Source organism: Clinocottus analis, unplaced genomic scaffold (assembly GCF_023055335.1).
Source record: "Clinocottus analis isolate CAN_PGR_092001 unplaced genomic scaffold, fCliAna1.0.p SCAF_4, whole genome shotgun sequence".
In the NCBI taxonomy this organism is placed as follows: domain Eukaryota; kingdom Metazoa; phylum Chordata; class Actinopteri; order Perciformes; family Cottidae; genus Clinocottus; species Clinocottus analis.
In genome coordinates, this window is record NW_027176153.1 from 1,938,812 (window position 1) to 1,954,945 (window position 16,134).

The following is a 16,134-nucleotide window of genomic DNA, read 5'->3' on the forward strand; positions in this document are numbered from 1 at the left end:
CTGCAGCAGAACGCGAGATGAGCCGTGGACGGACGCAGAGCTGCACGCTCACAAACACACGGCGCCCGCTCCCATGATCCTCCTGGTGGAGATGTGATCATCATTTATATATATATATATATATATATATATATATATATAATTTTTTTTAAAAGAATTTTTTTTCTTGCCTTTAACTCACTGCCTCTGGACTCTGCAGCTATATTCATGCGTCGCATATGAATCCATCTCCTTCCCTCCCCGTCCACGCTGACAAATGTAAGCAAATATAAATCAAGAGGAAACATGAATTATTCCATGAGCTAATAATACACCGCGCGCTGTGACACCGAGCGGCCAGGTGACTCGCTCATTAATCACCGTGCCGCATGAGGGCCGTCACATTACTGACATTCACGCAGCACATTGTCATGCGGGGATCGGCTCCTCGCGCGCTCGCCCGGTGCAAACCCGACTTCGCTGCGATGGAGCAGATAGAAACCAAGGTCCCTGAAGAAATCCCCCAAACATTATACAGTTTTCTAAAAAACTGTTTCGAATGGAATTTGATTAACTTTGCATTAAACTCACATCACGCTCCGCTGGAAGGAAATTTATTTTTATCTCTTCTTTCTTTTCTCTTTTTTTTTTTAAACATTTTTTTTATCCAATTTCACAAATCGCTCAACTCGCTCTGCGAGGAACTGCTCGTCGGGTTCATGGAGACGTGCGTCAGCCATCGATGGCCGCCCGCAAGCTCGCTGCCGGAGGTTCTGGTCAATGTCCTGCTCGCACGACCGTCTTCTTCCTCGTGACGTCGTTATGAATCACGTATGAATATTGCATCCGCCTCGGCTCCTCACCGAGACGCTGGAGGTTCTTTTAAAGGCCTCTGGTATGAACTTGTACATGTTACAGGACTCCTACGCTGACGGAAAACCTGGAAAAGTCATCGTGGAATTTTTATAAGGGATATTTCCATTCCTGGAAAAGTCCTCGAAGCAAAATAAAATCCCCAAAAGTTGTGGGAAAGTCATGTAAATGTGTTATATCTGTCTTTACTCGAGCAGCTTCGATGCAGTTTGAGCACAACGACACGACTTTGTGTTTCACAGAGGAACAAAACGTCCAGTGAGCGACATGAAGCTCCGCTGTGCCACAATGACTGAGACGTTTGTGTCGCACGTTTCTTTTGGATGGGAATAATGTTTTGCTTGTTCTTTTTTTCCTCCCTCTCCCTCTCTCAGAGCGGCACTGAAGGACCTCGGAGAGCCAGAGAACGAGCCCTCGTGCGACCGGTGCGTCCAGCGGCGAGCCTTGTTCATGCGTCTCCCCGCGTGCCACTCCCACATCACGATGAACTGTGAGCAGGACTTTGCAGACGGGGGCTTGGGAGTGACCCTCACACTACGACTGCTCATGCACGGGAAGGTAGGGAGTGACATTCACACACTAAAGGTGCTCATGCACGGGAAGGTAGGGAGTGACACTCACACACTACGACTGCTCATGCACGGGAAGGTAGGGAGTGACCCTCACACTACGACTGCTCATGCACGGGAAGGTAGGGAGTGACACTCACACTACGACTGCTCATGCACGGGAAGGTAGGGAGTGACACTCACACACTACGACTGCTCATGCACGGGAAGGTAGGGAGTGACATTCACACACTAAGAGTGCTCATGCACGGAAAGGTAGGGAGTGACACTCACACACTAAGAGTGCTCATGCACGGGAAGGTAGGGAGTGACATTCACACTACGACTGCTCATGCACGGGAAGGTAGGGAGTGACACTCACACACTAAGAGTGCTCATGCACGGGAAGGTAGGGAGTGACATTCACACACTAAAGGTGCTCATGCACGGGAAGGTAGGGAGTGACATTCACACAACGACTGCTCATGCACGGGAAGGTAGGGAGTGACACTCACACTAAGGCTGCTCATGCACGGGTAGGTAGGGAGTGACATTCACACTACGACTGCTCATGCACGGGAAGGTAGGGAGTGACACTCACACTAAGAGTGCTCATGCACGGGAAGGTAGGGAGTGACACTCACACACTAAGAGTGCTCATGCACGGGAAGGTAGGGAGTGACACTCACACACTAAGGGTGCTCATGCACGGGAAGGTAGGGAGTGACACTCACACACTAAAGGTGCTCATGCACGGGAAGGTAGGGAGTGACACTCACACACTAAAGGTGCTCATGCACGGGAAGGTAGGGAGTGACATTCACACACTAAAGGTGCTCATGCACGGGAAGGTAGGGAGTGACATTCACACAACGACTGCTCATGCACGGGAAGGTAGGGAGTGACACTCACACTAAGGCTGCTCATGCACGGGTAGGTAGGGAGTGACATTCACACTACGACTGCTCATGCACGGGAAGGTAGGGAGTGACACTCACACTAAGAGTGCTCATGCACGGGAAGGTAGGGAGTGACATTCACACTAAGGGTGCTCATGCACGGGAAGGTAGGGAGTGACACTCACACACTAAGCGTGCTCATGCACGGGAAGGTAGGGAGTGACACTCACACACTAAGGGTGCTCATGCACGGGAAGGTAGGGAGTGACACTCACACACTAAGGCTGCTCATGCACGGGAAGGTAGGGAGTGACACTCACACACGAGATTTGTCAGCGACTCATAAAAGATACGCCGGAAATGTAAAGAATTCATGAAGAAAAAAGGAAACGCTTCAAGGAAATATATCCTATATGTAATAACCTCCATCTCTTTGTGTTCTAGGAGGTTGGCAGCATCATAGGAAAGGTGAGAATTCCTCTTTTTTTATTTATTATTCTGCTGCACAAAACGCTGCATGTATGTATGAAGGTATAATTCATTTGGGAGATCAGGTTGATTTTTGTTGAAAGGCTAGGATTGGGACGAATCTGAATGTATATTTATTTTTCTATTGATCTGCGCCAGAGGGTCAACAGCTACATTTGTCCGAGGGACAGAATGTATTTGCAGACAAAAAAAAAGGGAAATCCATAATGATAAACAGATACTTCGCTGCACTCAGACCTCCGGCAAGAAGCGATGCTTTACATTTGTAACCGCGAACAAATTCCCGATCTGTAAACCTGAATTCCTCCATAAATAATCACACAAAATTACACTTTAAATCCCGTGTTTACCGGGGATGTGTTCAGAAGTATCTTGTCAATGAAAAAGCATCAACTATCGATCGTCGACTGAAGAAATCTTAGGTGCCGATCACACCAGACGCGACGTGCTTTTTTAAGCATCTTCTGAGCAATAGAGTAGTGTTTCAATCTAGACTTGTAAAGCTCTTTGTAATTAAATGCCGCTAATGTTAGCGCCTTCCCGCTGTTCATAGCACACAAAAACAGGGAGGAAGTGGTAAAGGAATAAAGCCCCGCCTCTCGCTTGATCTGATTGGCTGCCCTGGCCGAGCGTGACATTGATGAGCTTGTGCGACTCCGCGCCTCCTCTTGAAAGTTGAGAATATTTTAACTTTTAAAACGCAAGAAAAACGCGACGCGCGGCGTTTAAAAGGTGCGCGGCGGTTTTGCTAGCGATCGGCCCCTGCGTCGTCTGAGACCAAAAACACGGCAGGCCGTCCCGAACTGGGCTCGACGTTAACCCGACGACGCGTGCACCGATTGGTGGAAACCGCCGACGGGAAGAAAAGCCGGCTGAACTTGTCATGTCAGGTTTTTAGCTAACGTCACGCTCAACGAGCGCGCCGAGAAAAAGTCGACGTGGAAACTCGCGGCTTTGATGAAGAATCGACTGATGCGAGTGCATTCGTCTGGCCAACATTCAGCAAACCAGCAAAATGAACACCGTCTTCGGTGTGACCTTTAAGGAAATATTAACTGTAGATTCAGCCCAACCCTCAGTACATTCACATATGATAAAAGATGAGAGCGCAGCTTTGAGAGTCTTGTCGGCCGGACTCTCGCCAATAATGAAGATCGGATACCTACACGTGTCGTATATTTGGAGCTGTTGAATCATTCCTCATATTCACAACTCTTTTAATCTTTGGTTTGCGTCAATATAGAATCCCCCGAAGCTAGAAGATGTTGCACAGACGGTTAAGCCTCATATAACCCCTCATGAGTCACACATTGGCCTCAATCTGACCGCCGGATTGGAGCCACCAGCTGACGAGCGCTGGTCTCAGCCATAAACCTTTTATGTGGATTCATAATCAGCCTTTTGTGCAATATATATATAGATATATATGAGTTCCTCTCCACAAACAATAATGCTAGTCTTGAATGTAAGTGCAACAAACCAAACCCTCTGCACCCGCCGCTCTCCCCAATAATCCATCAAACCGAAAGCATCAGTGCATCGACCGCAAAGCCTCCTGCTGAAACGGAGCACCGAAGACGCCTCACCGCCGGGCCCCTCGTGGGCCCTTTAAGTGTCTGCTCGGAGACGCCCGGCTCCTCCACGCCGCACCGGCGGCTCCGGCTAACGCGCCCTTCGTAATACAACACCCGGCGAGCGCGGAGGAAAAAAAGAGACACCAGAGGAAGACAAAGGGGAAGAAAGAAAGAAGTCACCGTGTGCTGCAGAATATAAAATACCTAAACAGAAAAATAAGAGAACGGGAGGAGAGACGAGCTCGGCAGAGAGAGAGAGAGAGAGAGAGAAGCACTTGATCCGCAGTACTCGGACTAATGACTTGCCACTTGTCTCCTTGCCAAACCTCTCATGTTCTTACTCCCATCAATAGAGGGCCGACACCAGAATCACAATGCACCACGTAGGACACGTTCAGGAAGATTGAAGCGCCGCGAGCGCGATGACACAGCTTTTGATCGTCACTGGGTGCATGAAGGTTGGATGGACTTATGCCAAAAATATGAAGGGTGATGGGGGGCGGGCACATTAGTCCAAAAAACCTCTCCTTGCAGGAGATCCTCACACACACACACACACAGATGCGTCTCGTATCTCTTGGAGACGCCGCTGCGACGCTTCGTGCATCTGAAGCTCCAGCTGCAATTTGTCCCGCTAAATTCCAATCAGGCTTTCTGTGGTTCGACATCGCCGGCTTCACTTAGAGGTCGAGGACGCGCAACCCGCGACGCCGCCGACGGAGCACACACGCAAAGTCACGTGATCTCCGTGTGACGCTGTCCCTCGTCTGCTCTTTTTTTTTTCCCAGAAAGGAGAGACGGTGAAGCGAATACGAGAAGAGGTACAGTGTCCACGATTCCTGTCCGTCACCGTGTGGTGTTTTTGTGCTGTTGAGTGTGTGTGTGTTTTGTGTGTGTCTGTCAACGCCCACGTCTCTTTGACCACAAGTCAAGAGAAACCGTGACTTTAATCCTCATTCTCAGAGGCCATCCCTTCTGTATGATTGATAACAAAGCTCAGTTCTCAGCTTGGACATCGTCCGAAATGCCTTTTGGGCAAAAACTGGCACCTTTTCCAATTTAAAGCTTCAATTTTAAATCCTTGTTCACTTCCCTTCTTCTTGCTGCTCTCCCACCAAATCCATTTTCTTTCTTTTCCTGCTCAAAAATAACTTCCTTCTTCTGCGTCTGCTCCTCAGTTGACCTCTCCAGGGTGCAGCCGAACCGACGTTCGCTTGGTTTAACTCTTCGTAGTTAAGAAATAATTGGGCTGACGCCACGCGCCGCGGTGCCTTTCGCTTCTTTCCTCGGCTGCCGAGGTTTTATGTTGTACTTTTATGGATTTAAGAAAAGGGAGGACTGGCGAGGTCGTGGGACAATGCAGCCCTCCCCGCAGAGCTGCCGGGTGAACCGCTCACTCACGGTGAAGTCAGTCATCCATTCACCCCGGGAGACACTTTTGGGCCTTTGTTACTTCCCCCCCATTGCACGAGCCTCTTCCTGTCAGGATCCTCACTGCCACAGTGGGAGAGCATGACTCACTGGAGTGACCGCAGGAAACGCTCCCCCGGGTTCAGAGCGCCGTCCGCCTGCTGGTCGCGGCGAGTTCGACTCAAGGACGCGGGGAGAGGAGGGAGGGAGCGAGAGCTCGTCATCCGAGGCCAAAAAAACGCCCCGAGACGCAACTTTTACGTTGTCAGTCCGGGATACAGAGATGAGCTCTCGCTTCCTCCTCGCCCTCCTTCCCTCCCTCCTTCCCTCGGGTGTGCTGGCTGCGCCGCGTCATCGGACGCTTTGAAGCGCGTTTGACACGCGAGGAGACGAATCAAACCGTTTGACATTTTTTGGGGGGGGAAAAACGCTTGTTAGCTCTCTTGCCGAGACAAAATGTGTCTCTCGTGTCCGCATAGTGAACAGGAAGACACAGGGCTTTCTTTGCAATCTGCGTCACCTGTTTTGTCGTTCTTGTTGTTGCTAGAAAAACTACAGAACGAGAGCCAATGTTAGCTAAACACAAGCCAATGTTAGCTAAACACAAGCCAACATTATCTCTACACAAGCCAATGTTAGCCGAACACAAGCCAACATTAGCTAAACACAAGCCAATGTTAGCTTGATACAAGCCAACATTATCTCTACACAAGCCAACGTTAGCTAGACACAAACCAACATTAGCTAAACACAAGCCAATGTTAGCTAAACACAAGCCAACATTATCTCTACACAAGCCAACGTTAGCTAGACACAAGCCAACGTTAGTGAAACACAAGCGAACGTTAGCTATACACAAGCCAACATTAGCTAAACACAAGCCAACATTATCTCTACACAAGCCAACGTTAGCTAAACACAAGCCAACGTCAGCTAAACACAAGACAACGTTAGCTAGACACAAGCTAACGTTAGCTCAACACAATCCAACGTTAGCTAAACACAAGCCAACATTAGCTAAACACAAGCCAACGTTAGCTAAACACAAGCCAACGTCAGCTAAACACAAGCCAACGTTAGCTCAACACAAGCCAACGTCAGCTAAACACAAGCCAACGTTAGCTAAACACAAGCCAACGTTAGCTAGACACAAGCTAACGTTAGCTCAACACAATCCAACGTTAGCTAAACACAAGCCAACATTAGCTAAACACAAGCCAACATTATCTCTACACAAGCCAACGTTAGCTCAACACAAGCCAATGTTAGCTAAACACAAGCCAACATTAGCTAAACACAAGCCAACATTATCTCTACACAAGCCAACGTTAGCTCAACACAAGCCAACGTTAGCTCAACACAAGCCAACGTTAGCTAAACACAAGCCAACGTCAGCTAAACACAAGCCAACGTTAGCTAGACACAAGCCAACGTTAGCTAAACACAAGCCAACGTTAGCTAAACACAAGCCAACGTTAGCTAAACACAAGCCAACGTCAGCTAAACACAAGCCAACGTTAGCTAGACACAAGCCAACGTTAGCTAAACACAAGCCAACGTTAGCTCAACACAAGCCGTGAGCTGTACGCGACGGTACATAATATTTATAGAGTCTTATAGAGAACAGCGTAGATTAACTTGCTGCTGTTTTCTGTGCAGCGCTACAATAACTTGTTAGAGTCACATAGATGTGGGGATCCAGACATTCGGCTCCGAGTCAAATCTCTTTGAATGAGGAGGAATCTCCATTGTTGTGGAGTCTGCGATCTGGTCTCGGTCTTACAACGTTTCGGCTTCGTCTTTGGTGTCGATGCCCTCGTGGTCTTGATTTAGTTGGTCTTGACTACTACTCTGCACTTAGCTTAGCATAAAGAGGGGACGCAACGGGCGATTCTGGCTTTCTCGACAACCGAATAAAAACACACACCCTCCAGAAAGTTACTGCTCCCAGACTAATGAATAGACACTTTACTGCACTAACTACTTTTTACATTTGTTTTTTTTTGTAAATATATAACATAGAGTGTTAATTTATGAGCAATGGAGGTTCTTGTAGGTGGATTATTTTTAACATTTGGCCATTTTCCCTTTTGAGTTAGTGTGTGTGTGGTACGTTGATAAAGACGTATACATTTACTAACATTTCATTCATTTATTTCCTGTTTCCTATTTGTTGTAATTCAAGACGTTTATGAGATGAGGTCATCATATTTTAGCATAAAAACAGCTAGCTTATGCACCACTTATGGCGATACTGAGTAAAACTAGTTTCATCTCGCTCGTGTCATCAGCACGAGAACAAAGTGTAAAAACAACAAGTTTTATGAGTGCTGGGAGGCGGATTTCACCGCATTTGGACAGAAACAGGCCGGCCCTGTGACTCCAGTCATCGTGCTAAGCTAATTTAACAAGCTTCTGGCTGTAAAATGGCCGCACATTTCAAAAAAAGAACAATGGATCTTCTCATCAAGCTGAGAAAGAAAGCAAGAAAGCAAATAAGCTTCTTTTTTTTTTTAGCAAAGCAAAAAACACGACACCTTGTTGACCCTCACCTTGACCTCTGACCCCACAGAGCAGCGCTCGGGTCAACATCTCAGAGGGCTCCTGTCCGGAGAGGATCATCACCATCACCGGCTCCACAGACTGCGTCTTCAGAGCGTTCACCATGATCACGTACAAGCTGGAGGAGGTAAGCCGCCACCGCGCGAGTCGTTAGCGGTGAAATCCTGCTCGCGTCGTCACGTCCCGCATAAACGGAGGAAAAACCATCAGGGTGCGATCGCACGGAGCGAGCGTTCGGATGTCTTTGTGGAGGCAAAAATAATGAAAGTGCAGAAACAAACCCCTCTAATTTCACCACTCTCCAGAAAGCATTTCCTGAGCCCTCGACATTACGAGCTTTTATCGCTGTCGATTATGTTCTGAAGTGAAGCGATGGAGGCACAACTTGAGCTGTTCTTTCAGACGCGATTACACCGCAGACGAACATTTGGTGTAAGTGAATCAGCGGCTGTTGTAAAAAACATCTTTGAATATTTTAAATACACATGATGTGGAGTGACTTGTATGAGACATCCAAGTGCCTTTCAAAAGCAATTCAATGCATTTTAAAAATAATAAAAAATGGGAAAAATAGAGAGAAGGCGAAGGGACATAAAAGAAAAATAAATACTTTAAATAGTTTGAATCTCCTCGACCACAAGGCCTTTTTGAATAACTTTAAAAAGGTTTAATATTCAGAAAACCTTTGGGAACATAGATAATAACTTTATATATGTGTTACTGGTATATGAGTTTGTGATAGTGCACAGAAAAAAATATAATTAAAAGTTGTAATGACTCTACTTCTCTCTTGATGTATTCCCTCAGTAAACATTGTAAACATGAGTTTATGTCTTAATATCTAGTTTCAAGTCTTCTTCTATACAACATGATGTTCATTTAGTACATTATGATAAAAAAAACTATTTTTTGACTATTTTAAATACACAGTAAAGTTGTTAAATGACATCTAAAAGACATCAAAGTGGCTTTAAAAACAATTCAATGAATTTTTAAAATGATTAACTACACAGAAAAAAAGACAAAAATAGGAAAGAAGTTGACGAGACTATATCCCATCTAATAAAGTTAAGAAAAGTAAATAAATTAAATTCGAGGGTGAAAAATTAAATGACAAATATACTCATACCTACTAAAACTGGAGAATAAGCCATAATAATAATACAACAGAGAACCAGACTGAATAGATTGTTTTTTAGTTTCAGCTCCATGTCTCACACTCGTTTACTTGTCAACATTGTGTTCAGTCCGTTCGCACAAAAAGTGCAAATTGTGCTGGTCTGTCCTCGTTAGTGAGAAGGATTCATAAACCTCGCCGTCGTGTCCTAACGAGCCGCTTCCTCCGGCTTCCCCGGTGACCGTCCATCACCGCCGCCGTGAAGCGCCTCTCGTCTCCGCTCCGGCGTCGTTAAAGAAGATCTTCTCTTTTCTTTTCTCGCACTCACCTATCTTCCTCCAACCCTGAGAGTTTGAGTTTCCATGGCAGCGCGTTTGGCTGACCCACAAATAGTTGTGTTAGTGTACGCGTGACACATTTAATTAAAAAAAACTAAACAAAAAAAGGAGGAAAGATCTGCTCTTTTTTTGGCGGGGCGTGTGAAGACTTGGCGTTTTTCCGTCTGGATAGTTTTATGAATACAAGTTGTTTTAATTGGCGCTTCTTTCTTTTAATCATTTTGTTTGTACAGGTTACACACGATACTAATAATACAAAACACATTATCACGAGCAACTATGCCAACAATTAGAGAACATATGAGAAAACAACACGGGACATAAACCGTCATCCTCCATTTTGAAACCAGCTGTATTAACTAAATAATGAATAAATGTTGTGCACTTAAATCTTTGGGGGGTCCCAAAGTTGCAAACGCTCGCTCTCACCACCATTTTATTTTCAGTTCATAGAGACCACTCGCCGAATGTCACCCCTCAAGAAAGATTAGAAACAACATGACAGGAAGTCAGACGCAGCGACAAACAACGTGGAAGAAAATCGGTAAAAGAAAAAGAGTTCAAGAGGAGGAAAACATAAATATATTTATCCGTCGACTGCTGCCTCGAGAGTGCGAAGATGTTTGCGTGCATGAGAGCGACGCTCTGCTAGCACAACACGTGCCGCGGCGTCGTGCATGTATGTCGAGGCGCAGCGTGCACGCAAAGCCACGTATAATCGTCCCGCATTGCAGTCCGTATCCCACAAGGCAACACAATGTGGAGGATTAAAGCCCGCCAACTCTTTGTGTGAGCGGTGCCGTCTCATTGCATCCGCTATTCGCTTTGAATTAGCTTTTTTTTCTTTCCCCTTTCTTATTATCCGCTGTCACGGGGAAGTATGGGAACGTTCACAGCTGTTAAGACTCATATTTTTAGATCAAATCAGCAAAATGAGGCCCGGAGTCTGATTGCGCAGACGAGCCGCTCTTCTAACGAGACGAGGCGTCAGAGAACGAGAGAGAACGATCCAGCCTTCGCTAAATATAGACGCGGGAGCAGAGAGGGCCGCGGCGGCCGCCGGAGCCGCGTCGCGGCGTGACGAGCTCGCGGCTTCCTCAAAAGGTCACGACGCAGCCACGCTGCCTTGCTCTTTACCTTCCTGCTGTGTTCGGGTCGGCACCGACACGTTCTAGGTTGTAAATGCATGACGGAACCACAGAAATGTGTTTATTGCATTAAGGTTTTTTGACCTTGTCAGGAACCTTGATTATGTTTCACTTAATTATAAAATGCTCTGCTTGACACGATGACCTTTGTGTTGTTAGTTATAAACATACGATTCGCTTGATTGGTTGATGTTTTTTTGACATCCATATGTTGTGTTATGACTTGTTCTGCTTTGACCCGTAACACCATAGATGTTACTATAGTTAATAACAAATGAAAACATAAATAATACACATGTATTGAAGAGATGTGTTGTGTTACCCCTCAGTAACAGTCAGGTAACACAACAAGCTTTTATTTATTTATAGGATTCTCTTGAGGTTCATTTTAACATTTTTTTATAGAAATGGAGGCTTATCCTGACAAAGACAACCACAAGAGATGCTAACAGAAAGCTAACACAAGAGGTGCTAACAGAAAGCTAAAACAAGAGGTGCTAACAGAAAGCTAAAACAAGAGGTGCTAACAGAAAGCTAAAACAAGAGATGCTAACAGAAAGCTAACACAAGAGGTGCTAACAGAAAGCTAAAACAAGAGGTGCTAACAGAAAGCTAACACAAGAGGTGCTAACAGAAAGCTAAAACAAGAGATGCTAACAGAAAGCTAAAACAAGAGGTGCTAACAGAAAGCTAAAACAAGAGGTGCTAACAGAAAGCTAAAACAAGAGGTGCTAACAGAAAGCTAACACAAGAGGTGCTAACAGAAAGCTAAAACAAGAGATGCTAACAGAAAGCTAACACAAGAGGTGCTAACAGAAAGCTAAAACAAGAGGTGCTAACAGAAAGCTAAAACAAGAGGTACTAACAGAAAGCTAAAACAAGAGGTGCTAACAGAAAGCTAACACAAGAGGTGCTAACAGAAAGCTAAAACAAGAGGTGCTAACAGAAAGCTAACACAAGAGGTGCTAACAGAAAGCTAAAACAAGAGGTGCTAACAGAAAGCTAACACAAGAGATGGTAACAGAAAGCTAACACGAGAGATGGTAACAGAAAGCTAACACAGGAGGTGCTAACAGAAAGCTAACACGAGAGATGGTAACAGAAAGCTAACACGAGAGGTGCTAACAGAAAGCTAACATGAGATGTTAACAGAAAGCTAACACAAGAGGTGTTAACAGAAAGCTAACACAAGAGGTGCTAACAGAAAGCTAACACAACAGATGGTAACAGAAAGCTAACACGAGAGATGGTAACAGAAAGCAAACACAAGAGGTGCTAACAGAAAGCTAACATGAGATGTTAACAGAAAGCTAACACAAGAGGTGCTAACAGAAAGCTAACACAAGAGATGGTAACAGAAAGCTAACACAAGAGGTGCTAACAGAAAGCTAACACAAGAGATGGTAACAGAAAGCTAACAAGAGGTGCTAACAGAAAGCTAAGATGAGATGTTAACAGAAAGCTAACACAAAACGTGCTAACAGAAAGCTAACATGAGGTGTTGACAGAAAGCTAACACAAGAGGTGCTAACAGAAAGCTAACATGAGATGCTAACAGACAGCTAACACCAGGGGAAGGTTATTTTGAACTATAAGCGCGCGGCGGGGCTTTGCCTCCGTCGCTGCGTTCGTTGTGTTGAGCTCTGACTCGAGGCAGCGCAGCGTATTAGCATTTCAAAAGGCAGAGACTCTGTTCATTAATTAAAGAGCTCCACACGCGGGGGAGCGGATGTTTGCTAGCTGCACGGGAAGAAACATCAAATCAGTGAGGTTCTTCATCCAACAGACAAACGCTGCAGTTCCATCAGACATTGCTGTGTGTTCACATGCATTTTTCATATCATTTTTCATGTGTTGTTTTTTCCCCATGCTGTTAAAACCTCGTGGCATCAAGCCCTGCTTTATTCCCTCAGTAAACATGAGTTTATGTCTCAATCTCTAGTTTCTAGTCTTCTTCTATACAGCATGATGTTCATTTAGTACATTATGGTCATTTAGAGTCAAAAAGACCATAACGCAGGGGACGCTTTAGGGGCGGGGCTACAAGGTGATTGACAGACATAGACGACGTCTGTAAGTCACTTCCCTACATAATGAATAGAGACATATATATATATATATATATATATATATATATATATATATATATATATATATATATATATATATATATATATATAGTCTATGAGGTATAATTTAATCTTGGCTAGTTGCGATTGGTTCCTCTCAGTTCTGGTTTTCATAGCTTTGGTCTTCATAGTTTGGTATTTTGAGGTAAAAGTAAGTGCACAAGGCATAATAACATATTTTGATATTCAAAACATTCAGCAGTAACTGGATGAGTGAGGTCTCTGGATACGAAGTGTGTTCATATTCATGTGAAATTCAAAGCCTCTTCAGTCCTTATTGTCGGAGATGAAAAAAAAAACCTCCAGCGGCTTTTCTCTCTCTCCATTTCCACCTTGACCCCTGCTGCCTGATCACTCCCACCGGGTCTCTCTCTCCCTCCCTCTCTCTCTCTCTTTGTCTCTCTCCCACTCTTTCATTCCTGCCGTCTCTCACCGCAAATGTTCTGTTCATGTCCCTGCAGGACCTGACCGCGCTGGTGGCCAACGGCACCATCAGCTCCAAGCCCCCGGTCACCCTGCGGCTGGTCATCCCCGCCAGCCAGTGCGGCTCTCTCATCGGGAAGGGCGGGGCCAAGATAAAGGAGATCAGAGAGGTGAGCGCACGTCCTCACCCGCGGACACTGAAATATGAAGAGAGACAATCTGAGGGGGATGAACCGCTCGCTGGAAGGCGGAGATATTTCATTCCCCGACCATCCTGCTGTTGTCCTCGTAGCGGTTGTTGTTTTTGCCCCGCTCCACTAATGGAAGTCCTGCTGCCGCTAAAACATTCTGCATCGCAGTATAATTGAGTTTTTTTTTTTGGAGATTGAGCAATGTGGCGCTCATATAAAGAACGCAGCCAGGACGCAGGAGAACGCCATGTTGCTGTTTGATATGCTGCATGTGGAGATGCTCAGGATGATGTCATCTTGTAGGCCAGCCCTGGAAGTTAGCAGTTAGCATGTTAGCATTTCCTCCCCTGCAGTTGGCTCGACGCGGGTTTCTTCTTCAGCCGGTTGCCAAAAACAAAGTTTCAAAAATAATAAGTCCCACTTCCTGTGTCCACCTCCACTTCCTGACCAGAAGTACCTCTTAAAGCGACAGTAACACAATTCTGACACATGCAGACTATTCAAAACCCTTTCACTCCTGGATCATTATGCAGAAATACAAAACACACAGGGACCTTCTCATGCATACAGTTACATATATTTCATCATATAGTATCCCTTAATAATTATCATAACCCTCATATATTTATATGTCCGCATTAAACATATTATTATTATTATTATTATACATGTGCAAGTCCAATTTTTACAACCCAGACTATTACAATTCTACGAAACCCAACACCCACTACAAAAAAACTCATTTGTGATACAAGGTCGTCTTTACAAGTGGAAACAATTTTTTTTTAATCATTTTTGATCAAAGTAAAACGCAATCGTGAGGCTTTAAAGGTCACATGACGTCACGTCAGCGCCGCCAAGCTAAAAGGAAGTTAGTGTTGCAGTGAGTCGTCTCATTTAGATTTAACTTGTTAAAAACTGTGGAAGCAGTTTTGTCTCCAGACCTCTTTTCTCTGTTTGAGTCGTCGTAAGAACCCCAAATTACTTCCAATACTTGTGTTTATTGTATGTATTTGTTAAGCAAAGTATTTCTGCAAAAAAATCACTTATAAGAGATATTTTGATATGAACATCCAGCATGATATGAGCCAGATTCCCCAAAAAAGCCTCCTGGAGCGTCAATAAGACACCTTTTTGGAAAGATTAGGACCTAAAGAATCAGAATCTGCAACAGAAATCACAATAAAACAAAGTCTTGGTCTGTTAGGAAGAAGTTTCAGTCAGAAAACTGTCGTTCGGTTAAAAAAAATAGAAGAATTACGTATTTTATGCCAAAGGATTGTCTGATTGGGGCATGCTGGGACTTAAAATGGGAGCAGGAGGATCTTCCAAAGGGTTAAAGCTTAACTTTTTGCCAATCGAACCAAAAAGAAACGTTGACTTTGAGAAACTGAAACTGCAAAAAAACCGCCGAGTCATGGTCTGGGTTGCGTGACTCAGTCCTGCAGCGCTTCATGAGCAGGAATGGACCGATGAGGCTGATGGGGGACGACAGGTTTGGAGCTATTTGATCATCAAGCGATGCACGAAAAGAAGTTCAATGTCTGACCCGAGGACGCTGCAGGGGATCATCAAGGCCATCAGGGTCCATCCTCTGGGGGCCGCGACCGAACACAACGTCACGTCGGCCCATCTAATAGCCGCCGAGATGTTTCCGGACCAAAAGCGATGGCGTCGGCACTTTACATGCGGGTTGGCACCGGAATAAAATATGGATTCAGGTCCATTAAGGCGAGAAATTAGTGGAGACAAAGCGGCCGGATCACTTAGCGGAGCAAACAAACATTATGACTCAGCAGGGCAACTTTCAAAAGGGGGGGGGGGGGGCATTCAGTCCCAGCCGAAACAATAGGATTAAATCTCATCAGATCCGCTGCCAGAGACGACCGACTCTGTAACTTTAGCTGGTCCCGCTCTGCAAATAGCGCCTCCCCTCATTTTACCTTCGCCGTGCGATGGCATCCATTTTTTTCTGCGGTTAAGGCGGATTTTCTCGCCCGTGTTTCTCGCCCACCCTCTCTCACCAAGATGGGTTTCAGTTACAGGTTTGTTTGGTTGTGTTTGGTTGCCACAGGACACGCGTACCTACAGGAGCCGCTCAACAAATAAAAACCCTGCAGGCAGAGAGACACCAGCAGGAAGCCTTCGTCCTTCTGTTGGTCTCTCGTTATTATTATTATTATTATTATTATTATATTGAAGTGATGAGCCTGAGCTGCACTTTCAGACACAACTACGCTGCAGAGGGAGATTTGGTGTGAAGTGAATTAGCTGCTGTTGAGATCTCTTTTTCGCTGTTTGAGTCTTTTCTCCTGTGTTTGAGTCGTTGTAGGAACCCCAAATTATTTCCAATATTTGTGTTTATTGTATGTATTTGTTCAGCAAGGTCTTGGGAAAAAAATGTATATCTGCAAAAAAAATCATTTTTAAAAGTTACTTTGATGGTAACTATGA

General features: G+C 45.1%; 1 protein-coding gene across 3 annotated transcripts in view; it reads left to right on the top strand.

The window, feature by feature from the left end:
* LOC137800303 (poly(rC)-binding protein 4-like) overlaps window positions 1-16,134 on the top strand; it is a 45,604-nt gene that overhangs the window by 14,354 nt on the left and 15,116 nt on the right. Inside the window, exons 2-6 of one of the 3 annotated variants that reach the window (XM_068597448.1) lie at window positions 1,227-1,410; window positions 2,744-2,767; window positions 5,151-5,183; window positions 8,345-8,461; window positions 13,528-13,659. In XM_068597448.1, coding sequence (XP_068453549.1) covers window positions 1,303-1,410; window positions 2,744-2,767; window positions 5,151-5,183; window positions 8,345-8,461; window positions 13,528-13,659 — 414 coding nt within the window. In that variant the 5' untranslated portion in view covers window positions 1,227-1,302. Of the gene's footprint in view, window positions 1-1,226; window positions 1,411-1,509; window positions 1,544-2,358; window positions 2,381-2,743; window positions 2,768-5,150; window positions 5,184-8,344; window positions 8,462-13,527; window positions 13,660-16,134 lie in introns of those variants that run through there. The other 2 variants (XM_068597449.1, XM_068597450.1) reach the window with 2 other exon arrangements.